At 41.9% G+C, this 25,757-nt stretch overlaps 1 protein-coding gene across 1 annotated transcript in view; it reads left to right on the top strand.

Moving 5' to 3' along the window:
• The window catches only part of PLCH2 (phospholipase C eta 2), a 350,828-nt gene that overhangs the window by 304,587 nt on the left and 20,484 nt on the right, over positions 1-25,757 (top strand). The window contains exons 12-18 of the mRNA XM_074218687.1: positions 306-464; positions 604-645; positions 16,629-16,721; positions 18,917-18,999; positions 19,995-20,092; positions 22,833-23,015; positions 25,398-25,505. Coding sequence (XP_074074788.1) covers positions 306-464; positions 604-645; positions 16,629-16,721; positions 18,917-18,999; positions 19,995-20,092; positions 22,833-23,015; positions 25,398-25,505 — 766 coding nt within the window. The remainder of the gene's footprint in view (positions 1-305; positions 465-603; positions 646-16,628; positions 16,722-18,916; positions 19,000-19,994; positions 20,093-22,832; positions 23,016-25,397; positions 25,506-25,757) is intronic.

The raw sequence follows: 25,757 nt of genomic DNA, 5'->3' as shown, positions 1-25,757 counted from the left end.
GCCTACTATGTGCCAGACATTTTACAAGACAAAAGAAACATAAAACCAGAAATTAAATAGTTGCTGGTTCTCAGGGAGTTGATATTTCCAATGGAGGAATTCACAGGTGATCATGGAAGCAGTTAATCAGTAAACATTTATTATGTGCCTACTATGTACCTAAACTGTGCTAGTCAGGGTTGGGGGGGAGAGGAATGACACAAAGACAAAAGAAAAGAAATGATACTCTCAGCTTCCCTTCTAGTCCATGTTCATGTCTGTTACTAGCTCAATCTATAAGTTAACTGAGATTCTCACCTTTGCAGGCTTCCACCAATCGGAAACGAGTGGAAAATATCGCCAAGAAAAAATTGGACTCTTTGATAAAGGAATCCAAAATCCGAGACTGTGAAGATCCCAATAATTTTACTGTCTCCACACTTCCTTCCTCGGGGAAACTTGGCCAAAAGACTGAAGGCAAGAAGGTGAGCCTTCCATGGTCTTTTTCTCCTGAACATGTCCAGGGAACATCCTCAGGTTCCATCATCTTCTTTCCCCTCCTGGTTTCTTCCCTTTGGGTCCTTGGTAAATCTGACTCTGGTCTCTTCACCCTTCTTTTTGCAGAAATTTGCTTCTCTGGGTGCCTCAGCCTCAGATAAAATGATGGTGAGTCTTATTCCATCCTTCTTTATGCTCCTCTTCTTTGACTGGAGATGCTTCCTGTTATAATGGACAGAGGTTCTGAACTTAGGGAAACATCTGGGGTCCACTAACTTAACTGTGCCGTTAGAGGAAAGACACTTCATTGTTCTGAGCCTCGGTTTTCTCTTCTGGAAAATGGGCGTAATAATATTGTCCAGAACTGACTCCTTGTAGGATTAAATAAGTTTGTGTTTGCATGACCTATAAAGTCAAATAAAGCTAAATGCAGCATGTCCCAAAAGTTTTGGTGCAATTTTAAACTTGAATAATTTCAGAGGTATAAAAACTACAAACTTATTCCAAAAATCCTTTGAAAGTTTGATTATTTACATTTCTTTTACTCTTATTAAGATTTGTGGATTTTCAATAGTAAATTTCAAGTTTAGCAAGATATACACCAATATCATCATGCATGGTGTGTGATAAATTTGCGGATGATACTTTCTTGAACCCACAGAAGGACAGAGGAAATCTTCTTACTTGGTCACCTTGGTCATCCTCATCTATCTCCATTGGACTTTATCTTGTGAGTCAAATCCAAATGACCAAGTATGTTTTAGCCTGATCTCAAGGCCAGGATTCCAAAGGTGCCATTAGAAATGTGGCAGTAGCTGATGCAAGTTTTCACAATGGTTTAAAATTGACTGGAGTCATTGCTAGAATCTTGCTATAAAATTGTTAAACAGCACTAGAGTGATGTATAATACAAGAAGGTGGATATGGGGGCAGCTAGGGGGCACAGTGGATAGAGCACTGGCCCTGGAGTCAGGAGAACCTGAATTCAAATCCAGCCTCAGACACTTAATAATGACTTAGCTGTGTGACCTTGGGCAAGCCACTTAACCCCACTGCTTTGCAAAAACTAAAAAAAAAAGGTGGATATGATGAATAAGGTCAATGACAATGAGTATTTAAAAAATTTAAGTGAATAATTTTTAAGTAATTAATATTTTTAATGGTTTTTTTTGTTTTGCAATATTTATACTTATGAAGTTATTGAAACTTAAAATTGCACTAAGGTTGTTAGTTATCATTGCTTCTTTTCTTCTTCTTCCTCCTCTCATTCTTTTTCCATAGAGTTCTTTCTCCTCTTCCCCCCGGCCTTTCCTTTCACTGGTTTTAACTTGATGCAGAGGGATGTGGAGGTTAGTTTTCTAAGGCCAACATAAATGGAAATCAGGGTTCAAGAAAAGAGTTCTGGATGAAGCTTGTGATGGAGTCCAGGTCCCTGACCTCCGGGGGGGGGGGGTGCTAGGCAACCACTGCCTGGGGTACCCTGTGTTTGTATGATTTCTATTTAGGGCCTTTCTCATAGACCTCATGGGGTCTGCTACACGTGGGCAATTCTTTGCATGAATGGATCTGAGATGAATGGGAAGAGGGGTCTAATTCTCAGAAGGGTCAAGGGAGTTGTTAGGGTCACCCAGCTGGCCCATATCAAACTCAGATCCTTCTAAGTCCAAATCCGGCATTCCTCCCCACCATAACATGCTGCCTCCTAAGTTTCTAGTTTGACTTCCTTCTCTGTAACACAAACATTTCAGCTTTCTAGGGCTGTGTGTGGGGGTGGCTTCTTCTTAGGTCGGGCGGGGGCTGAGGGGAGCATGCTGGGCCAACTCCTTCCCAGCGAGCAGCCAGATTTCTATCTGGGTGAACAAGTGTCTGACCCCCTTTCCCCACACCCACACATGCACACACACCTGGCTGGCAATGTTAAATGAAGGGCCCAGAGAAGGAGGGGGTAGAGATGGCCCACAAGGGGTGTGGCACAAATGATGCCAGGGCTGTACCCTCCACCTAGGGCCTGATTATTTTTAGTGGCATTGATTGTTTTGGTTTCCACCCACGTGGCATCGAGCCACAGAACAGCTGATGCCACGCAGAGGACTCTGAGAAATACACTATTTAAAGGCTGCTCCCAGTGCGTGTCTCGTGTTTGTCCCTGCTGCTCATTGGGGGGGCTTTATTTTTAATACCCGGGCATCTGCGTGGAGGAAAACAGCACCTTTTGTTGTTAGGGCCCATCTGCTTTTGAGACCAGTGACAATTCCCCACAATGGTACCCATGAGAAATGCCCAACTAAACCACCGACCTGATCAGCCTTTACACCTGATGATAAGAAAAGGACATAGATGCTGAGCAAGCCAGCCTCTATCCCTCTTTCCATTCCTCTACCTTAATGAACATGTATTGAGTATCTGTTGTATACAGAATGCAATCTTTTGCTGGACCATGCTAAGAGGATATATCAACAGATTCAGTGATAATAGTAATAGTTAGCTTTTATACAGTGCTTTAGGGTTGACCAAATACAATATTTGTGTGTGTGTGTGTGTGTGTGTGTGTGTGTGTGTGTGCAGCTAGGTGGCATAGTGGATAGAGCACTGGCCTTGGAGTCAGGAGGATCCAAGTTCAAATGTGACCATAGACACTTGATACTAGCTGTGTGACCTTGGGCAAGTCACTTAATCCTGATTGCCTTGCATTCAGGGCTATCTCCAGTTGTCTGATTCATATTTGGCCACTGGACCCAGATGATTCTAGAGATGAAAGTGAGCCTGGTGACTTAGCACAGCAGCACCCCATCACTCAAATCCAATTCATGTGCTTGTCATAGTATCACCTCCCTGATGTCATGGTCTTCTTTGAAAATGAAGGACATAGGGACAGCTAGGTAGCATAGTGGATAAAGCACAGGTCTTAGAGTCAGGAGTACCTGGATTCAAATCTGGTTTCAGACACTTAATAATTACCTAGCTGTGTGGCCTTGGGCAAGTCACTTAACCCCGTTTGCCTTGCAAAAACCTAAAAAGAAGAAAAAAAAAAGAAAATGAAGGACAAATAGTGTACATATGTATATTATATATAATATTTCACTTTTAATTTAATTTGATGCTATTATTTCATCTATTATTTTATTATTTATGATATATTCTTTATATTCTTTAATATTTTATTTATTATATCTGGAATACTATCTTCATTTTATAGATGAAGAAACTGAGGCAATTTGAGGTTACACAACTTGCCCAGGATCACACAGTTAGGAAATGTTATTTATTTAGTGTCTACTACATGCAACAGAAGAGACAACTATGGTATAGACAGACAGTCTCACCGCCAGGGTTCAAATCTTAACCTTTGATACTTGATGACTATGTGACCCTCCATAAGACACTTTGCAATGTAGCTAAGCAATATTCCAAGCCTGTAAGTTGCAAAAGAGGTTCTGATCGGATGAATGGAATTCCTTTCCGGGAGTGTCCCACACAGATGAAAAAATCATTTCAGTCCAAAAAGAATCACCAGGGACTGATGATACAAAGAAAAAACTGAACCAGTCCCTGCTTTGAAGGTCCTTAGCTTTTAATGGGGAGGAGGGCAGAACAGAGATGGAGAAGTCTGAGATGAAGTGTCGCTCTCCATCCGCTATAAGCCCACATTCTGGAGCTAGGGAGCAAAGAGATGCATGTTGAGACTTCATCACAGAAGAGCAGGTAGCATGTTGCCAAGTTGGGAAAATGCCTATCCAGAGCATTAGCCACTAGATTTCTGAGGCAGGCTTGTCTTCATGGGCCAGCATGGTCAGAATGGGTATCCTGGAATTGGTGGAGCGTAGGTCCTTGCAGGATGGGCAGAATTTGAATGTGTCTCCTTGGTGACTAGCTCTTGGGAGGAACAATTCAGCAGAAATTCTCAGAGTCATGGAATCCCAAGAACATCAGGGTAAATGAGACGATGAGGTGGCAGAATCTGGGAGATTAGTAAAACTACTGTGGGAAGAGGAAGTGTTAACCCCTAGGAGAGGCCAGCTCTAACTCTGGAGATGGAGCAGCTACCTTTGGTTATTATTGCTTGTATACCCTCAGACAAATCTCTAAACCTATCCAAGCCTCGGTTTCCTCATCTGTAAAAATGAGATCTTGGATTAAATGGACTCTAAGATTCCTTCCAACTCTAAATCTGTGGCACTGTGAATTTATTATGACCTTGTGACCTTGAGTAAATTGCTAAATCTCTTTGGGCATCCATCTGTAAAGTCAGGGGGGAGTGGATGGGGGCATATAGAGAATGGCTGGCATCTGGCCTCAGAGTTGACACCCAGGGACCATGTGAACCTCTTTGCCTCAGTTTCCTCAACTGTGAAATGAGGGGTGGGTTTGAACTAAATGAACACTTGGATTGAAGATCTCAGGAATCTCGAAGATTGCAGCTTTAAATCTTTTATGTTGACTTGATTTCCCTCCTAGCTCTAATTCCTTGATTCTACCAACCTCCATATGAACAGAGTCATCAGATGCCACCCGTCAGCTTCCCACCCAAGATGGCTCTTCTGCAGCTACTCACAGGTTGAATATCAAGTACTCTGCCTCCCTGGCCCCTTTGTGGTTCTAGTGCTAAGCATCTTTGATGTAGGTTGTGGTGCCATTTACCTTTGAAAAGGGCACAGTGTAGAAGTTCAACTGGAAACATCCCTCTGAGAAGCCAGTGGAAGGGAGAAGGGGGGGTGGGAGGGCTGGGCTGAGCAGTGGGGGCTATGTGAGCCCAGAGACAGTGGAGACCAGGAAAGCTAGCCTATTCTGGCATTCCAGGATATTCCTCCTCTAATTATGACAAATATCTAATAGGCAGGTTAGGTTTTCAGTAACTTCTGTGTTCTAAGCAATGTTCAAAAGGTAGTGAGGCCTGGAGGACTGAAGGCTTTCCTAATAAGCCATCAGCATCACTTCCAGCAGCCTTTATTTCCTACCCTGAGTTCTCATCAATAAATTAGGGAGAAAATGGGCTAGCTCTGCCTGTAGCAGGACACACACACACACACAAACACACACGAACACAGAGAGAGAGGGTGAGGGGAGACAGAGATACAGAGAGAGAGAAAGGGAAAGACAGACAGAGAAAAACAGAAAGAAGCAGAGAAAGAAAAAGACAAATTCAGATAGAGGGAGAAAGAGACAGAGTCAGTCAAGAGAGGAGACAGAGACAGAGAGAAACAGGGAGAAAGAAGCAGAAAGAGGCAGAGACAGAGAAAGACATAAAGAGATTAAGTCATAGAAACAGAGACAAAGAGAGACATACAGAGAGGAGAGAAATGAGAGAAAGAGAAAGAGAAAATGGGAAAGAGAAGAGAGATAGAGGAGGAGAAAAAGGAGAGAGAGAGAGAGAGAGAGAGAGAGAGAGAGAGAGAGAGAGAGAGAGAGAGAGAGAGAGAGAGAGAGATGGGGAAGGAAGGGAGAAAGATCTATAAAAGCAATTTTGATTCCCAGAGAAGGGGAAAAAATCAAATGAAACACTTGTTATTGGAAAGCCAGGCTTTGAATTTGAAGTTGTGCTGAATGCAGGCTGGAGGAGGGGATGGCGGTCTCTCTGCTACCTCCAGCTGACATCCCTTAATGCCACAGGAATGGATATTATAAGAGAGTGAGCAAATGCAGGGTAAAATCTATCATGTCATGTAATTAAAGAAAAACAAAGGGAAAAAGGAATGAGCTCCCACAAAGTGCCAGCCAGGAAACAGAAGACCCAGTGCTTTTCTGTAAATGGCTCTTGACACTTGGGAAATGGACAATGCCTAATGGGTGGTGGATGGTACCTGTGACTGAAAGGGACCTCCAGGATCATCTTGACCCAAGCCCCGTGGTAGTGGACAGATGGGGAAACTGAGGCCAAGAGAGAAGTTCCTTGCCCAGGGCAAAGCTCCAATTTGAACCCAGGTCCTTCTCCAAATCCAGGTTTGCCAGTGAATATGGCCAATTTCTGCTCTCCTTTGCCAACTGTTAAGAAAACACTATGCTTTATTAGAAGGATGGAAATTGTAGTTACTTTTCCCTTTAGATAGATTTTCCATTTGTATCAGGTGAGGATGCTCCAGTCAAAATAAAAGTGTATCTCTGTGTGTGTGTGTGTGTGTGTGTGTTATTGTATACTAATGTGACTTTTTGAGGTTTCAGGGACAAAGTGCGAGGAGAGTTTCAGAGTTGGACCTCACTGAATCCTAAACTCAGAGACTTCTTGGCAGTGTGGCCCAGTGTGACCACACCAGTCTCACAGTCTGTAGGACCTGAGTCTGAAAGCGGCTCCCTGTGGGGCCATAGACAAGTCATATACACTCCTGGAGCTGCAGCTGCCCCAGTCCTACACACAGACAGTTGAACCCGGGCTGAATCTGCCTCACACCCTTAACCAGCTGTATCATCCTAGCTCTCTGGGCCTCTCTAGTTCCTCACCCATAAATAGGTATAGCGCCCATCTCTCTGGTTTGTTGTTAGAATCAAATGAGATGTTTCTAAAGTATTTTGCAAAATTCCAAGAGGTAAATGTCAGAAATTATTATTACATGTAAAATAATCATAATAATAGCATGTGATGTTTAGAGGCTTGTTGTAAGGATAATGTAAGATAATGCATTGAAACACTGCACATCTTAGAGAGCTATAGAAATGGACAATGATTTAAAAAACACGTTCATAGCTATCTTTTATTTTTGCTGTTGTTACTTAATCATTTAAGTCCTGTTTGATTCTTCATGACCCCATTTAGGTTTTCTTAGCAGAGATACTGGAATGGTTTGCCATTTTCTTCTCCAACTTGTTTTACAGATAAGGAAATTGAGGCAAACGGGGTTAAGCCTAGGGTCACACAGCTATTAAGTGTCTGAGACTGCCTTTGAATTTAGGTCTTCTGACTCCAGACCTAGAACTCGATCCACTGTGCCACCTAGCTCCCCATCTTTTGTTTTTTCTCATATCATTTTAATTTTCTAACATATCCCCTACCCCTTTCACTACATAGACTTCGCTTTTGACAAAAAAAGGAGGAGGGGGGAGCAGCTCCATCCAAGTAACACATCAAACATGTCTGACAGTATATACAGCTTTTGGCATCCATAGTTCCCCACCTCTACAAAGCTTAGAGGGAAGTCTGCTTCTTTCTTAACTTCTCCACGACAAAGCTTGGATAACATTAACCCACTGAGTTCATTTTCATTGTCCTTTCCATTTACATGGCTGTAGTTATGGGTGGGGTCATTAGCGGGTAACATCTTCCATGAGGCATTAGGTATGGCATCAGGAAGACCTGAGTTCAAATATGACTTCAGATACTTACTAGCTATGTGACCCTGGGCAAGACTCTATAGCCCTTGTCTATAAAATGAACTAGAGATGGAAATGGCAAACTACTCCAGTATCTTTGCCCCAAATGGGATTGCAAATAGGTGGACATGACTGAAAATGACTGAGCAATAATAAAAATGACTATTTTTACTTGCTGTTTGAGTCACTGGGGACAGAAAGGAAGGCAAAGGACAGCCTCTGCCCTTGAGGAGCTCATCATCTAGTGGAGGAAACAATAAGCAAATTATTACATACAAATAAATGACTATGGTTCTGATTGTTCTTAAAATCAGGGGAAATCTGGGTTCCATTCCTACCTCAAACCTGTACGATGCTGAGCTTTGTTGGAATATTGCTTCAGATACTTACTAGTGATATGATCCTGGGCAAGTCATTCATCCTTTTGGCATCTTCAGGAAATTCTCTAAGACTATAAGTTATTGAAGAGATTGTTGACATGCACTAAAGGAGGGAGTTTTCCCCACACATGAATATTATCATAGAATTGGACTTAAAAGAAAAACCAAAATAAAATCCTTGTGAGGTTATTATGCAACCCAAAATGTTAAGTTGCTTTTTGGTCATATCCGACACTTTCTGATTTCACTTAAGGTTTGCCACTTCCTTCTCCAGTTCATTTTTGCAGATGAGGAAATTGAGGCACACAGGATAAAGTGATTTACCCAGCTAGGAAGGGCCTGAGCCCAGAATTGAACTCATAAAGATGAGTCTTCTTGATTCCAAGCCCAATGCTCTAACCATTGTTCCGTCTCACAGCCCGCAGCCCAAGTGGGATGACTCTAAAACGTTGCATCTATATGTCAGTCATTATCATTATTTTTCCTTCCCTTTAGAGTCTCTCTGGGTTGATGAACCCACCCCAGACATGTACTCTAACCCTTGCTTGTGGTCCCATGTTAGTAAATGGTACAGTTCTCCATGTGACTCTCAGTATCCTATATTCATTGAATTCTAATGATTTTTTGATAAGATGAGTGTTTTCTAAGGCCTCAAATGTATCACTCCCTGAATGAGGAGTGTGGAGAACAACAAATAAATATTTCAAGCCTCAAAGTAAATATAGTCTACCTTTTCCTTTTAAGTGAAACCCAAGAGATGACAGCCCTCTCCTCTTCTCCACCTCTCCTTTACCCTGGATGCTCCACTAACACGTGAGCTTCCATTAAATTGACACTTCCCAATTATCATTGGGAAATAAATTCTAGCCTTAGGTAAGCGTACCATGTGTATATGTTGGGGAGGAGAAGTGAAAGCTAGAAGGAGGGCAAGTGGGGCCTGTGAGATTGAGGAGAAACATGAGTTATTTTCAAGTAATGGAAAGGAATCAACTATGTTCTTGGCCCTAGAGGACAAAACAGGATAGAAGGTGGAAGGTGGAAGGTGCCAAGAGGCCAACTTAAGTCCCAAAGTGGAATGGTCTTCCTCAATACTAGATTCCTACACACACACACACACACACACACACACACACACACACACCCTCTGAGTTTTTACCCAATTTACCTTTTTACTGTTCCCCAAACTCAACCTGCAGTCTCCTGCCTCTGTTCAGCATATATTCTATTCTCCCAGAATCCCTAGCTCCAGTAAACTATATAACTTCTTGTGGGCAGAGATGGTTTCATTATTTTCATCCCTTTATCTTCAATCAGATGAACATTCAGGTCTCTCTTGGCTGTGAGATGCTGTGAGATGAAAGGATTATATGGAGATATGTTTTTTAAGACAGTGCAGGTAGCTAACTGTTAGTGTATTTTTCTGGACTATTTCAGTAGAAAGAGCCCAGGGTTTGAAGTCAGAGGGTCTGGATTCTTTCCTAGCTCTACCACTTATTCTTTATATGGCAAATCCCATGACTTCTCTGGACCTCAGGCTACTCATCTATAAAATGAGGGGGTTAGACTTGAAAACTTGCAAAGTCTTCCCTTTCATTTTTGACAACCAGTGATTTTATACTCTTGTATCTGGTTGCTTTGGTATTTATTGGAGAGCAGATACAGCCCCAAGACAATGAGTCTCCCATGCTTTTGCTTCTTCATCTCTAAAATGGGAATTAAAACCTTTACCTGCCTCATAGGGTTGTTGAAAGCATTTTGCAATCTTTAAAACACTTGAAATATGGGATATTATTATATATCCTCAGTTTTTCTGGTTTTGCTTCATTTTGATTTTTTGAAGGGGAGAGAGTTTCCAATGCAAAGTTTCTTTTAAACTGTAGAATGACCTGGGAAAGACAGAGCTGTTTGGCCTTTTTTAAAGCTTCCCTTTGATTATCTGGTTTAAGGACAGTCCCGAGAGTAGAGCAAGCTTATGGTTCTTATTGCTGTTGTTTAATAGAGTCTGACTCTTACCGACGTCAAGGACCAGATCCTTCTATCCTCTCCTATATCGTGAAGTCTGTCCAAGCTCATCATGTTCATTGTCTCTATGACACTGCCCATCTCTTCCTCTGCCATTCCTTTCTTCTGTCTATAGACTCTTTGTCTGACTTCTGGTGTGCTGCTCAATGCCAATCGTTATATAAGACTGGAGCTTGGAGAACCACTGGGACCTTGGAATCTTCCTCTTCATGACCTCCTTGAGGAAGGAATCAATTTTTTATGGTCTGTAGACCTCCTACCTAGCTAATGGACCTTCTGGACTAGTCACTATTGGTTTTAGAAATCTGTTAGCTTGGCATAATAAGAGAAGAGCTGAATTTGGAGAGAGAGAAGGCTGCAAATTCTGATTCTAACATTTAACTATCTCTATGTGTCTATTGAGTTGCAATTTCTTCATCTAAAAGGGAAGGATTAGGACCAGATGAGCACTGATGTCCATTTCTTCTCTTAGTCTATAATCCTGAAAAGGTCAAGAGACTTTGATTCTAGTTTCCTGCCCTTACTGTATAATAGGGGAAAGAATCCTAAGTTTGGCTTCAAAGCTTGGCTCCGCTGCTTTTATTTCTGTGACCTTGGGTAAGCAAGATCATCTCTGTAAGCCTCAGTTTAATGGTCTGCAAAGTCAGCAGGTTGGACTTAAATGGATTTCAAAAGTAGTTTCTTACCAGCTCTAAATCTTGTGGTTAACTCTGTAGAATTAGAAGACAAGATTGGCTGAACTTGAAGGTTTTTTCCAGAATGCAACTCGTTTCCTTAATAATTCTCTGGTTATTATTCTTCCTCCAATTGTCATATTCTAATGGAGAGCTGAGGATACCCTCTCAACTTATAAATGACTAGCGCTAGGCACTTTAAATGACCTCCCACCCAGCATGTTTTGATTTTTGAAGGGGGAGGGGGTTCCCCAATGCAAAATTTATTTTAAATGATAAGAATGACCTGAAGAGGAGAGTTGTTTGGCCTTTTTTTAGAGTAATCCTTTGGTTATCTGGGTTAAGATTATTCCCAAGAGTAGAAAGAGTTTTCAAAATTAATAGTCCTTATGGTTGTTATTGCTATTATTTAATCAACTTTGATTCCCCACAGTCTCACCTGTGGAACTTTCTGTCAATCAGCAAACCTTTAATTCATTAAGGGTTTTGTTAGATGACAAGCCTTAGGAAGAAAAAGAAAGACAAATACAGACCCTGCCCTCCTGATTGGACCTCAGAGTACCAAAGGAATATCACTATGTTGGGGGCAAGATTCAGTGTCTCTAACTGTGACCAGTCATTCCAATACAAGCTTGGAAGGTTCTGCCTCAGATCGCACACAAATCATTCATTTGAACATTTGGGGTAGAGATGCGTCTAAATTTGTGCATGTCATATTTCTTTTGAATTCTACTGGGGAAATTATGTATATGATGATAATAATTATAATAATAAGCTTTATCCTCTTTAATTATTTATTATTTAGCTAGTCTATTAAATTAATTAAAGTAATTTAATTAATTAATAAGTAATTAACATTTATTAAACACCTACTGCATGCCAGACACTGTCTTCAACACTGTCATTCGATTTTCACAGAAACCCTGGGAGGTAGGTACTATTATTAGCCTTGTCGTATAGAGGAGGAAATTGCAACAGATAGAGGTGAAGTGACTACCCAGGATCACACAAGTGTCAGAGGCAGATTTGAACTCAGGTCTTCCTGATTCCCTGCCCTGTGTTCTGTCCACTGTACCACCTAGCTGCCCTGATATAGCAGAGACATAGTAGATGGATGGTGATCACAAAGGGAAAGGTACGGACAGCTAAGGGAAGTGAGAAAGGCCTCCTACAGATATTTGAGGAATGGGAGACCCTAAATACCTAGGAGGGTCTAAATCATAGTGGGGTGAGATGTTTTTCTGCTTCTCCCCAAAAGGGTTCAGGACATTCCCCTGCTTTTTATTTATCCTATTGAAATGCTCCCCCCCCAAACTCCCTTTTCAGTTATATTTCCATCCAAAAGAAGGAAACAAACATTAAGTGGTTCTCATTAAGAAGTCATGGCTAGGAGTGGCTGGGTGGTGCAGTGGATAGAGCACCGGCCCTGGAGTCAGGAGTACCTGAGTTCAAATACGGCCTCAGACACTTAATAATTACCTAGCTGTGTGGCATTGGGCAAGCCACTTAACCCTGATTGCCTTGCCAAGCACCTAAAAAAAAGTCATGGCTAGGAAGCACTTAATTTTTTGGTAGAATCAGAGATTCAGAATCCAAAGAGACCCCTGAAGTCCTCAATTCCAAGTCCCTCAACTTTCTCTTTTGTAAAATGAAAGACATTAAATGAGTTAGGATCCTAGACCCAGAGCAGGAGAGACCTCAGAGGCCATTCACTCCAACTCTCACATTTTACAGAAGGGAAAACTGAGATCAAGGAATATTAAGTGACTTGACTGTCTTTTGACCCTTTTTTGAATGCCCTGCCCTTGGGTGGGGTAGGGGCTTAATAATGGCAGGTTCTTAAGAATAGCAGGAACTTAATAAATATTGATTGCATTGAATTTCCCAGAGTCATCCAGCTAGAAATAGTCTGAAGGCTTCCTGACTCTAGTTTCAGGACGCTACTATTTTACGGTTCTATATTTGGGTATATGGTTAGTCAATCAAAAAGCATTTATTAAACACTTGCTATTTGTCAGGAATCGTGCTAAGCACTGGGAACATAAAGAAAGGGGAAAATATTTTCCCTTCTCCTGGGGGCAGCTAGGTGGCACTGCAGTGGACAGAGTACCTTTCCTGGAGTCAGGAGAACCTGAGTTCAAATCTAGCCTTAGACACTTGACACTTACTAGCTGGGTGACCTTGGGTAAGTCACTTAATTCTGATTACCTTGCAAAGGAGAGAGAGAGAGAGAGAGAGAGAGAGAGAGAGAGAGAGAGGGAGGAAGGAAGGAAGGAAGGAAGGAAGGAAGGAAGGAAGGAAGGAAGGAAGGAAGGAAGGGAGAAAAATGATATTTCCATGCTCTCCAGTTAACAGTTAGTTGACACCTACATGCCTTGTACCAATAGATGGAGATATCTGTATATATCTGCAGGCAGAGGATGTGTGCAGGTGAGCTCCATGTATGCATGTACCCAAGTATCAGCATGTCTGTTATTGTGTGCAATTTGTACATGGGTGCATCTATGGGAATAACAGTGGGGGACAGTGTGAGTGAATGTGTTCTTTCCATGACCCCTAACTCATGTTTTACCTTGATGCCCAGCCTTACCTGGACCATTTTCAGTAAAATCTGTATGATATTAATTTGCCAGGAGAAATTGTCTCCCTTGCCACCAATGCCCATCAAGAAGATTCAAAAGAAGCAGCCTTAAAATCTCCTTATTAAAGTTTTCATTGGCCTGCTGTTAAGCAGACTGAATACTCCCAGAAAGGAGCTGAGGTGGCAACAGTCCTGGGAACCAAAAATTAGAACCAAGGGCTTTAGTCATCAGTACCTCAAGAGGGAGATATGATTTCATGCTTACATCAATGTTTTTGTGGGAATCCATTTTCCAAAATAGAATTTGCCACCCTGTTAAGGAGGCTGCCAGGTGAACATCCTTGTTAACAAAGCCAGAATTCCCCCTTCTCCCTTCTCCCTCCTCCTGCTTTGCTGTGGGAGCTGTGGGATAGGGAGGGGGAGATGGAAGGAAGCCCTAACAGGTGACTTAGCTGCCCGGATGGCAAGGAAACAGGTTTTGTTATGGAATGAGCCTTTGTTAACATTCAAGCCTGTCCCTAACCAGGCCTGGATTCTGTAGGTAATTTAATCTTTTAATAACTGTGATTTATAAGGTGGGATCATTGCCCATGGAGGTTGGCAGATGTATGCCCTCTCCCTCTTCCACCCTCCCTCCCTCTTTGTTTCTTTCCCTCTGTGTTCTTTCCTTCTTCCTTCCTATTTCCTCCTCCCTCCCTCATATTTCCCCTTTCTTCCTCCTCTCCTCCTGTCTTTCCTCTTTTCTTCTTCCTTCCCTCTCCTCTTTCCTGCTTCCTTCTTTCTCAAATCTCCTCCTTTCTCCTTTCTCTTTCCTCTTTCCTGTCTTTTCCCTCCTCCCTTGTCCTCTCTCCTCTTTCCTCCTCCCCTTTTCCCTTTCCCATTGCTTTTCTCTTCTCTCCCCATTCTCTTGGCACTCTTGTCTCTCAACTCATTGATTTCAGTTTAATTAGAGCCTGGGTAAATATAAATCCCTCTGGGCAAGCCTTGGTCAAACTCTGCTTGAGAAGAGAAGAATGAGTGGTGAATGGCTTGTGCTTCCACTGGTGTCTGTTGCCACTGTCTGTGCTGAAGAAGACTGACAGCCTAGCAAACAGGAAGCCAAGAAAAAGATCTCCTCCTTAGGGCTCTCAACTGTGGCCATCCACCCGATGACATCTTATATGGGGGGAAAGGGGTAATTGGTTCAGAAATCAACAATTCATCAAACATTTGTTTTAAAAATAATTTTATTGCCATATTTTGTTATTCAGCCTAAATCCCCACCATATCCTTTTTTTCTTCTTTCTAGAGAGATATCACTTATAAGAAAAAAAATTTAAGAAAGGAAAATATAAAGAAGATAAAAGTTCAGCAAAGTATTAAGTACTTATCCTATGTCTTGTACATAAAGTTTAGGATACTCCAAGAAAACTCCCTCTGCCAATGCAGGTTAGCACCTTCCCTGTACCTTAGAGCCCTGGAGAATTTCTGGTGTATGATAGGTGCTTAATAAATGCATATCGAATTGCTTACTGTGCTAGTCACTCTGCTAAGTCCTGATGGCCAAAGCTCCTACCAACTGTAAGAATCTTTGATGCTTGGGATGGCTAGGTGGCACAGTGGATAGAGCACTGGCCCTGGAGTCAGGAGTACCTGAGTTAAAAATCTGGCCTCAGATACTTAATAATGACCTAGATGTGTGACCTTGGACAAGTCACTTAACCTCATTGCCTTGCAAAAAACCCCAAAAATAAAATAAAATAAAAAAATAAAGAATCTTGGATTCTGCAAGACAAGTGGGCAATGAACTGGAGAGAGTATAGGGTTTGGAGTCAGGAAGACCCAAGTTCAAATCCTCCCTCAAACATGTACAGCTGTGTGATCCTGAGCAAGTCATTCTACCTCTGTCTGTCTCACATTCTTCAACTGTAAAATGGGAATTAAAAACCTCCTAGATTTCTTGTGAAGATCCAATTAGATCAAATATATTTATATTTTTGTGTTTATATACATATAAAATATATTTATAAATATGTATATGTAAGGGATATGAATGTTTGCAATGACGATGATGATAATGGTGGTGGTGGTGATGATGATGATGGTGATTACCCATCCCTAGGTCATGGCTTTTAAAAAATGGAGAATAATAAATGTCATGAGATTTAGACCTTAGAAGTGATATCTAATCTCATAATTGGGCACAGGAGGCAATACAAATTCAAGAGTAGTGACTTTCCCAAGGTCTCATAAGCAGAGCTCCAAAACTGGGAATCAAGATAGGAGAAAGGAGAACTGTGACAGTCAGATGATAACTCATATTTATTGTTCACAATATCCCATGATGTAAGTAGCAGTAAGTATCCCCATTTTATAGAGAAAACTGAGGATTAGAGACAAGATTTGCCCATGATTTAGTAACTGTCAGAATCCAGATTCAAACTCATTTTCTCCTGATTTCAGGTACATCTCTCTTTCTCCCAAACTTCTCACCCCCTCTCTAAACTCCACAGATGGGTGTATTCAGCTGGTAAGATGTTGGTTGTAAATATCCTAGTCAGCTTTGCAAGGGTCTTTGGGGAAGAGGGTTGGGTGCCCTGGCTAATAGTCCAGGCCAATCCAACTTCTTCCTAAACAATAGAACATGCCTAACAAGCGATCTAGCCTTTGTTTGAAGACCTCTACTAGGGGAGGTCACCACTAGAACATAGGACTTGGGGTCAAAAAGACCTGAGTTCAAATCCAGACACAGAAGTTTAATGGCAGTGTGATCTGCATCTCGGTTTGCCTGTTCCTCCTCTGTAAAATGAGAATGATTTCAGCACCTTCCTCCCAAGGTTGTTGCAAGGATTAAATGATGTAATACATGTAAAGTACTATATAAACTTCGTTTATTATCACTATTAATTTTATCGTTCTCTCCTATTTCTCTCTCTTTTTCCCTGTCTCTGTGTCTCTATCTCTGTTTCTCTGTCTGTCTTTCTGTCTGTTTCTATCTATCTCTATCTCTTTCTATCTCTGTACCTCTCTCTCTGTCTCTCTCTCTGTCTTACTTTGTCTCTGTCTCTCTCTGTGTCTCTGTCTCTGTCTCTCTGTCTCTGTCTCTCTCTCTCTGTCTCTCTGTCTCTCTGTCTCTCTCTCTCTCTCTCTCTCTCTCTCTCTCTCTCTCTCTCTCTCTCTCTCTTGCTCTCTCTCTCTCTCCCCCCTCTCTAACAGAGCAAAGCTGAAGAAGATGTGGAATCTGGGGAGGACCTGAGTGGCAGCAAGCGAAACAGTCGATTGCTAATGAGTAGCTTCTCCAAACGAAAGGTCAGGATAGGACCTCAGGCCAGTCCCTGGGGTCCTTTCAAGGGAGGAGCCAGACTAGGAGCCAGAAATGTGCCCAGGAAACTCAGAGAGATCCCACTGATAGCCACCATTTCTCTAATACTTGGAAGGGCCCCAAACACTTGACACATTCTTTTATTCGACTGAAATCCAAAAGACCCCAGGTTCAAATTCCAGTTCTGCTTCTTACTGCCTATGGGACTCTGGGTGTTCCCATTGACCCCTCTCTGAGCCTCAGTTTCCTTATCTTTAAAATGAGGGAGTTGGACTCAGTGATCCAAAAGGGCCCTTCCAGGTTTGAACTTATAATCCTTTGATCTTCCTAATGACTCGGAGAGGTAAGGATTTTTATTATTATTAGATTAATAATATAATTAATAAATTTTATAATTGTGTACAATTTATATTGTCTATATTGCACATAATTTATATTATGAATTATGTATTTTTCTGTATGTTTAGATAATAATAAGATCTAAAGATAAAATTGGATTAATTTTTATCATTATTATTGTCATTTGGCATCGTAAGAGTAGCTAGCATTGAAACAGGGCTTTCAGACTTGCCAAATCCCTCACAGATACTATTTCATTTGATCCCTACAACAACCTACTGATCAGAGGCAAGCTGTGTGTGTGTGTGTGTGTGTGTGTGTGTGTGTGTGTGTGTGTGTGTGTGTTGGGGAGGGGGGGGGGCTTTTATTTTGTCTTAATAGTTTCAGTATCTATCACAGTGCCTGGCGTAGAATAATAACTTAAGAAAATACTTTTTGACTGAAATGCCAAAAGCATCAATCAACCTGTAGGCAACAACTGAGTCTCTATTCTAGTGCAGGCAATGTATTAGAAATACCGTGCCCACTCTGTGCAAGAACCGTTTTATATATTAAGGTCATATAGACACAGGAACCTACTGTTCTAGGTTTTAAGGATATAGGAACAAAAGTACCTACTCTGTGCTAGATACTGCCCCAGGTATTGAGCTTATAGAGACACCAGCTCCTCCTCTGTGCTGGATATTATTCTAGGTCTTGAAGATAAATGGACACAATCACCTCCTGTGTGTTGGTGGCTGTCCTGGGTGTTGTAGTCATATAGACAAAAGCACCTACTGTGTGGTTACTCTCCTAAGTATTGAGGATGCATAAACAAAAGCCCTACTATGTGCCCTAGGTTTAGGGGATCCACAGACATAATCAAAGTCCTCAAGGACCTGGCAGCCTGTTGGGGAGACAACTTATCCAAATCCCCAAAGTTAGATAGCTTGAGGCAGAATTCCCACCCAGGTCTCTTGCTGTGGAGTCCAGGACTCTCCCTATCTGCCCTGTTCGAAATGCTTCTTTGCCTCTTCTCAAGTAATGTGGCAATGAGACCCATTGCTATTATTGGCTCTTCCTGGGGAAAATGGAAGAGAGATAAGATCCAGGTCAAGCATCAGGAATGATCAGTTGTCTTGGCAGATTCTCAGGGCAGAGTTTGGGTACCAGGGGCAGGGCTCCAGGCACCAGGAGGCACCATACAGCCTGGGATTGGTACCTTCTCTAGAATCCCCAACTCCCTAGAAACCTTACGTCCATATCCCCGCCCCCCAAGGGCTCAGGGGCAAGATCTGGCCAGGAGCCCCTATCTGCTAGATCTGAGGGCCATGGGATGGGGCAGAGACAGAAGAAAGAATGGGCTATAGGGACAGGCAGGATCAGGTTCAATGAGAAGAGACAGGATAGGAAGAGGGGGCAAAAGCATTATTCCTAGCCCAGGGCTCTAAGGCTTTTCCAAGTGGTAACTGTACTGGGACAGTGCTTTCTTGCCCCATAGGAATTTAGGAGCTTTTCTACAGTCAGAGCCTTGTACCTTACTCACCTCTGCCTCAGTTTCCTTCAAGGTTTGGTTCATGTACCATCTCCTTTTGAACAATGAGTTTCCTGACTCCACAAATCAGTATGTACAGATTTAGCTGATTACAGAAGATCATAGATTGGAAGGGAAGGGTTTAATCCAATCTCTTCATTTTACAGATGAGGAAAGTGATTTACAGGAGTAAAGTGATTTCCCCCAAGGCCACACAGGTAGTAAGTGGCAGAACTGAGATTTGAACCCACACCCTCTGTTAAGTCCAGAGCTTATAAATACTGACTTGCCATGATTGGTTAACATCACATCTCTCTCTTCCCTGTGTAGAAAAAAAGCAGCAAGTTAAAGAAGACTTCCAGCATAGAAGAAGGTGATGATGATCTAGACTCCCAAGGAAGCCAGAGCAAAGGGTCAGTTCCTTGGACCAAGGGTTGGAAGGGAGGGGTAGAGTTCCAACAGAGCATCAGTGGATGGGGTTAAGCATATAAATATCCCAACGCCTTCTTAGAACTTGGATCCAGAGCTCACAGAAGTTGCTTGTTCTTTGTTTTTGAAGAGGACCATGATATCAAGTGGGTGATGCCATGACAAGCACATGGATTGGATTTAAGTGAGGCGGGGCTGTGAGAGTCACCAGTCTCACTTTCTCCTCTGGAATCATCTGGGTCTAGTGGCCAGATAGATATCTGGTTGACTGGCAATGGCCCTGAATAGCTCAACCACTCCATTATCATTTTGAAGTTTTGAGGAATTGAGATATGACTATTGTTAGAAGGAATGAGAATGTCCAATACAACCCACAACCAGTACTGAACAAAACAACTTAAAAGCCTGAATTAAGATAACACTGCATTAGTCATATTTATTTTTCTTAGTTGATTTTTTTATTAGATTTAAAATAGTTTCTCTGTCAAAATTCTCTATTTCTCTTGAGCTGAGAAACACAATATATATTTTTCTTTTCAGTCATTTGTCAATATTTACATCTATGAAATATGAGAGAAATTCCCCCAGAATTTTTCTTTCTATTACTATTAGATTCAGACTTAAATTTCTCTCATCCAGAGTCTAATGGTAGATGTCTGAACAAGGTTTGGTAATAGACTCAAAGAAGTCCATGAAACACATACACAAACACATAAAGGTTAAAAACTGCTGAGATCCAGAGCTGGAAGGAACCTCAAGGGCCATCCAGATCTGATTCCCCATTTTACAGATGAGGAAACTGAGGAAAGATTTGAATTCAGATCTCCCTGATATCAAGTCTACTGCTCTAGACACTGTCCACACTACTCTGTGGCAGGACAGGTGTATCTGATAAGCTCTGAGAAGGTGAAGGTGACAGCTTGTACCAGTGTGAGCTGGCCAGAATGCTCACTCTTCTGCCCTTGTTTGATTCATGTAGGATAAATAAACAGAAGAAGACCATGAAGCTGTCCAGAGCTCTCTCTGACCTGGTAAAATACACCAAGTCTGTTGGCATCCATGATGTGGAAACAGAGAGTAAGTAGGGACAGCCGAGAGGGGAGGGGAGGGAGGGAGGGAGGGAGCTATGGGAGTAGGGGAAGGTTTAAGGGGAAGAGAAGAGGAAGGGAGGAGGGGATGGAGTTGCAGGAGCAGGGAAAGGACAAAGGATGGGAGGGGGATGCAAATAAGGGAAATTGTTAAGCATACTGGGGACGGAAAGGCACAAGTGATGCATTGCCTCCCTCAAGGGTCATTAGGAAAAACCTTTTTGAACCTTAAAGTGATGTATAACTGAGTCCTTTAGGGCTATCAGGGCTCACTCAATAGAGGGATGATGGTTTTGGAGCCTTAGGTCCTGAACTCAGCTACCCCTTAGGTTACCTACTCCTTGTGCACCCTTGAAAAAGTTATTCCCTATCTGTGGCCAACCTTTGGATAATGAGAATTTTAGAATAGATGACCTCTATCAAGCAAACATTTGTGAATTCTTTATATTCTGAGTAGACAGAGTCAAAAGTAAAATGATCCCTGCCCTCAAGGACCTTGTACTCTGTTTGGAGAAAATGAGATGGATGGATGGATGAATAGATATATAGATAATCGAATGAATAGTAGATGATAGAGACAGATAGTTGAATGGATATAGAGATACATAGACAGCTCTATAGATAGATACATAGAAGGATGGATGGATAGATGGATAAATGATTGGATGGATGGATAAATGGATACAGAGTTGAATGAATAGATGATGGATGGATGGATAGATAGATGATAGATATGTTTATGCAAAATAGATTCAAGGCCATTTGGGGAGGGGATATCGATAGCAGCCCTTGGAAGGGACCTAAGAGGCTATCATAGCTGTGAGCACACAGGAGGAGCTGAATAAATGTTCATTGACCGACTGTCAGAACTAGTCCACCCGATTCATGAATCAATCCCCTGTCTGTACAATGGCTGCCCAGTCACTGCTCAAAGACCTCCAGTAAGGGAGAAACAATTACCCCCTCCAGAAGCAGCTTGTTCCATTTGAGGGTAGCTCTTATTTGGGATTGACATCCATGTCACTTGCACCCCTCATTCCTGGGTCCACTCCCTAAGGCTTAAAAAAGGGGACTAGGGTAGAGGTGGCCCTTGAACTGATCTTTGAAGAGAACAAGAGATGCCAAGTAGTGGATGGAGGATACTGCTAACATCGTGGGCAGCTAGTACAAAGGGATGGAGATGCCCAATCTTAAATCTGTTCCAATTTGGGAAAGCCAAATCTCTGTATTCAGAAATGAGACTTCCAAGATGTTGAAACCCACATTCCTTCACTGTGGGAAGAAGTCTATTTGGTGGGGGGGGGGAGGACGGATTTTGTCTGGTCCTTAATTCCACTCAAGGATCATTATAATTGTGTGTTTCTGGTTCAGGGAGATTTTTCTTTTCTCATATCTTCCTTGAGCCCTGGCTTCTACCGGGTTTAAGAGGAGAAAGAAAGCATCTGAGACCAGCCTTGTCAGTTGTTCCTCACATGTGAATCTCCAGATGACGTGACATTCGCCTCCTCTTAAATACTAAGCCTTTTAACACATTATCACTTTTTAAATTTAATTGAAACCCATTTTAATCAATCTTGTTCTTAAAATGCATCCTGCACTTTCATCATTTATTCTGAATAGAATTGAGTGCTCTCTGCTCAAACTCATCATCACAAGAGGCAATTTATGTGAGGGGCTCTAAGGGAATCATCTTTTTCCTTCCTCACTGGCAGATGGTTGGAAGTCTCTCATGTGGTGGTTTAAGCCTCATTTGTCGCCTTTCCCCTTCTCCTAGTCTGCTTCTAGTCTTGGGGGGGGAACACGATGACCAGCATGTGGTTAGAATTGTTTGTAAACTAAAAGGTTGTATGTGCCAAACATGTCTGTAGCATTTCCTACATGTTTAAGTTTACAAAATACTTTTGCTTTTTAAATGTAATTTATATGAATTTATTATATACATATATAATTAAATTATGTGAAATTAATTATATATTAGTTGCAAATAAATGTAATTAATGTAATTAAAGTGCCTCATTCAACCTCATAATCTCTTCCCCTTCACCCAGTTGGTCAAAAGTAACATCTCTTCCTTTCAGCTCTTTCAGTTACTGTGTTTGTAGCTCTCTTGTCTAATTTTTTGTGTCCTAATTAGACTATGCCTCTGGAAGGCAGTCAGTCACCATAGTTATAGATTTGAAGACTATCAAAGCTAGAAGAGACCACAGAATGAAAGGGGGGAAAAGCATTTATTATGCAACTACTATATTCTACACAATGTCCTGTGAGCTCTTTACAAATACTATTTCATTGGATCTGCACCTGAGAGGTAGGAGCTGTCATGATCCCTATTTTATAGTTGAGGCAACTGAGGCAGACAGAGGTAAGGTGACTTGCCCTCAGTCACACAGACTAAGTATCTGAGTAAGTATCTGAGACTAACTCCAGGCTCATCACTCCACTTTGCCTCTTTATTTGCCTTAGAAGCCATTTAGTCCAATCTCATCATGTTATTGATGAAAATGAAACCTGAGAGTTTAAGCAGCCTATCCAAGGTCACAGAGCAAGTTAGAAACTGAGTCTGTGCTATATGATCCACATGGACTTTCTAATAATAATGATGATGATGATGATGATGATGATGATAATGATATAACACCATGGTAGGTACTGTGAGAAATACTTTACAGTTGAGGTGAGTGTCAGATGTGAATTCAACTGGATTAACCTTTGATTGTTTCTAACCCTAGTCTCCTCTAGCTGGCAAGTGTCCTCCTTTAGTGAGACCAAGGCTCACCAGATACTACAACAGAAGCCAGCCCATTACCTACGCTTCAACCAGCACCAGCTTTCCCGTATCTATCCATCCTCTTACCGGGTGGACTCAAGTAACTACAACCCCCAGCCCTTCTGGAATGCTGGATGTCAGATGGGTAAGTAAACAGATGGGACTGGTCAGACTTGGGGAGCTGAAGCTTGGAAAAAGGTTGACCCTGGGAGAACAAGAGAGACTCAAGAGAAGAGGCCTCTAAGATTCTCCAGGGCTGAAAACAGGACATAAAGATGTCCAAGTTTCTTTAACATACATCTCCCTTGCTCAAAAGTCTAACATGGCTCACTATTACTCATAGGATAATGTTATGCTCAGGTTATGGAACCTGGAACTCAAGTGCCACATAATTCATTTATCTAATAAACATTTATTGAACACACTGTATGTATGTACTGAGTCCAGGTATCATGTAGGATGATGAAGTCTGCCCTTCATTCTCTAAGAAAATCATGACATCAGGGAAGTGATGTTATGACAAGCGCATGAATTGGATTTGAATGAGGAGGGCTGTGCTAAGTCACCATCCTCATTTTCTCCTCTGGAGCCATCTGGGTCCAGTGACCAGCTATGAATCAGGATAAGTGACTTGTCCAAGGTCACACAGTTAATAAATGTCAAATGTCTGGAGATTGGATTTGAACTCAGTTCCTCCTTACCCCAGAACTGGTGCTCTACCCACTGTACCACCTAACTGCAGAGACAGGGAATACACAGGGTCTACCCTCAAAGAGCTTACAATTGATAGGGGAGATAAGACCTCTACTAATGTATACTCTGCCCAGGTTTAAGCAGGGTGTGATAATTTATCTTGCCCTCCCCTCATTTCTTACTGTTCCCAATGCACATCCTCCCCTCCAGTTGAATACATCTCTTTACTGACTCCCATACTCTCCTGGTAGAAAGAAAGTTGGAGCAGTGAGCAGAGAAACTAGGTCCATGTCCCATCTTTGCTATTTACTGCCCGTATGACCTTGGGTTGATCATATTACATTTCTGAGTCTCAGTTTTCTCATCTATAAAATGGGGAAAAGAACCAAATGATTTCTTAGGGAATCTTCTACTAGAAATCTATCAATCCATATTATGAGTTCCCCATCCCATGCCTGGAATGCTTTTTCTCCTCACCCCCAACCACCACCTTTTAGAATCTCAAACTTCCTTCCAATAGCAATAATAACCACTAGAAGTTATATAGTGTTTGGGGGTATACAAACCATTTTATAAATATCTAATTTGATCCTCTCCATAATCCCAGGGATTTAGTTTATGATTATCCCATTTTACTGATGATAAAACCAAACTGAGAAAGTTGTCCCAGTTAATAAGTACCTGAGGATGGATTTGAATTCAGGTCTTTCTGCCTTCAAGTCCAGTCCTCTCTGCTAGACTACTTAGAGCAGCTAAATGGTGCCATAATGGATAGAGCACCAGGTCTAGAATCAGACAGAATCATCATTCTGAGTTTGAGTCTAGCCTTAGACATTTACTAGCTGTGTGGCCCTGGGCAAGTCTGTTTGCTTCAGTTTCCTCATTTGTAAAATGAGTTGGAGAAGGAAATGGCAAATAGTATCTCTGCCAAGAAAACCCCAAATGGGGTCACAGAGATTCAGACATGATTGGAAAATGACTCAATGCCTTTCCTTTGGCTTTAGGAGACAGAGCTGGGAGTAAGAAGTGGCTGTTGCAAAGACACCCTTCCTCAATCCTGCCCACTCTTCAAAGCCCTGGTCTTCCTCTGCCCTGACACCTTCCCTGACCACTCTCTTATCTGTGAAGATGTCTCTTTTCTCTAAACCTTTCCTTCAGTCTTAGGTCTGCAGCACCCAAACTCAGCCCTGAATCACATACAGCTTTAGGCGATGTATTTATTGATATACATTTGTATTCATGTATTAGTATATTTTGTCTCCCTGACTGGACTATAAGTTGTCTCTGGAGAGGGATCATCAACCATAATTCCTTATCTCCTCCAGGAGGTTCTAGCACTGTAGCTCACACTTATATACTCATTCATGATCTACATTACTATCATCTTAAAATAACCTCAGGGGAATAAATCATATAAAGAATCTTGACAGGTAGATTCGGAGTCAAAGGGCCTGAGTTCAAATCCACCTTTAGATATTTCCTATTGTGTGACCTTAGGAAAGAACTTAACCCCTGTCTGCTTTATTTTCTTCAACTGTAAAATTGGAATAATAACAGTGCCTTCTTCTTCTTCTTCTTCTTCTTCTTCTTCTTCTTCTTCTTCTTCTTCTTCTAGCTCTCTCATATATTGAGTGCTCATATTTGTTGGTTCAATGCGATTTTACTGGCATGAGATGGACTGGATGGTTCTGGAGACAAGTTTTTCCCAAGGGCCCCATTCCTTCAAGCTTCCTTCCCATTTCTCAACCCTGGCCCTGACAGAGAAAAACTGATCCTTTCTCTGTCCAATTGGGGCAGACTCAAGACTCACTTTGATCACATGTTTTCTCCACAGTTGCCCTCAACTACCAATCAGAGGGGAGGATGCTCCAGTTGAACCGGGCCAAATTCAATGCCAATGGGAACTGTGGCTATGTCCTCAAACCCCAGTGCATGTGTCAAGGTAAGAGGGGGCATGGGACAGCTAGGTGGCACAGTGGATAAAGCACCGGCCCTGGAGTCAGGAGTACCTGGGTTCAAATCCAGTCTCAGACACTTAATAATTTCCTAGCTGTGTGGCCTTGGGCAAGCCACTTAACCCCATCTGCCTTGCAAAAACCTAAAAAAAAAAAGGTAAGAGGGGGCATAACTGGCTGGGAACAAGTTAAAAGGGTACTCACAGCCTTCAAGTCTCACCTCTTTATTTTTTGTGGTT

The sequence above is a fragment of the Macrotis lagotis genome, chromosome 1, assembly GCF_037893015.1.
Source record: "Macrotis lagotis isolate mMagLag1 chromosome 1, bilby.v1.9.chrom.fasta, whole genome shotgun sequence".
In the NCBI taxonomy this organism is placed as follows: domain Eukaryota; kingdom Metazoa; phylum Chordata; class Mammalia; order Peramelemorphia; family Peramelidae; genus Macrotis; species Macrotis lagotis.
The sequence above is the reverse complement of the archived record's forward strand: the minus strand, read 5'-3'. Positions and strand labels throughout refer to the sequence as shown.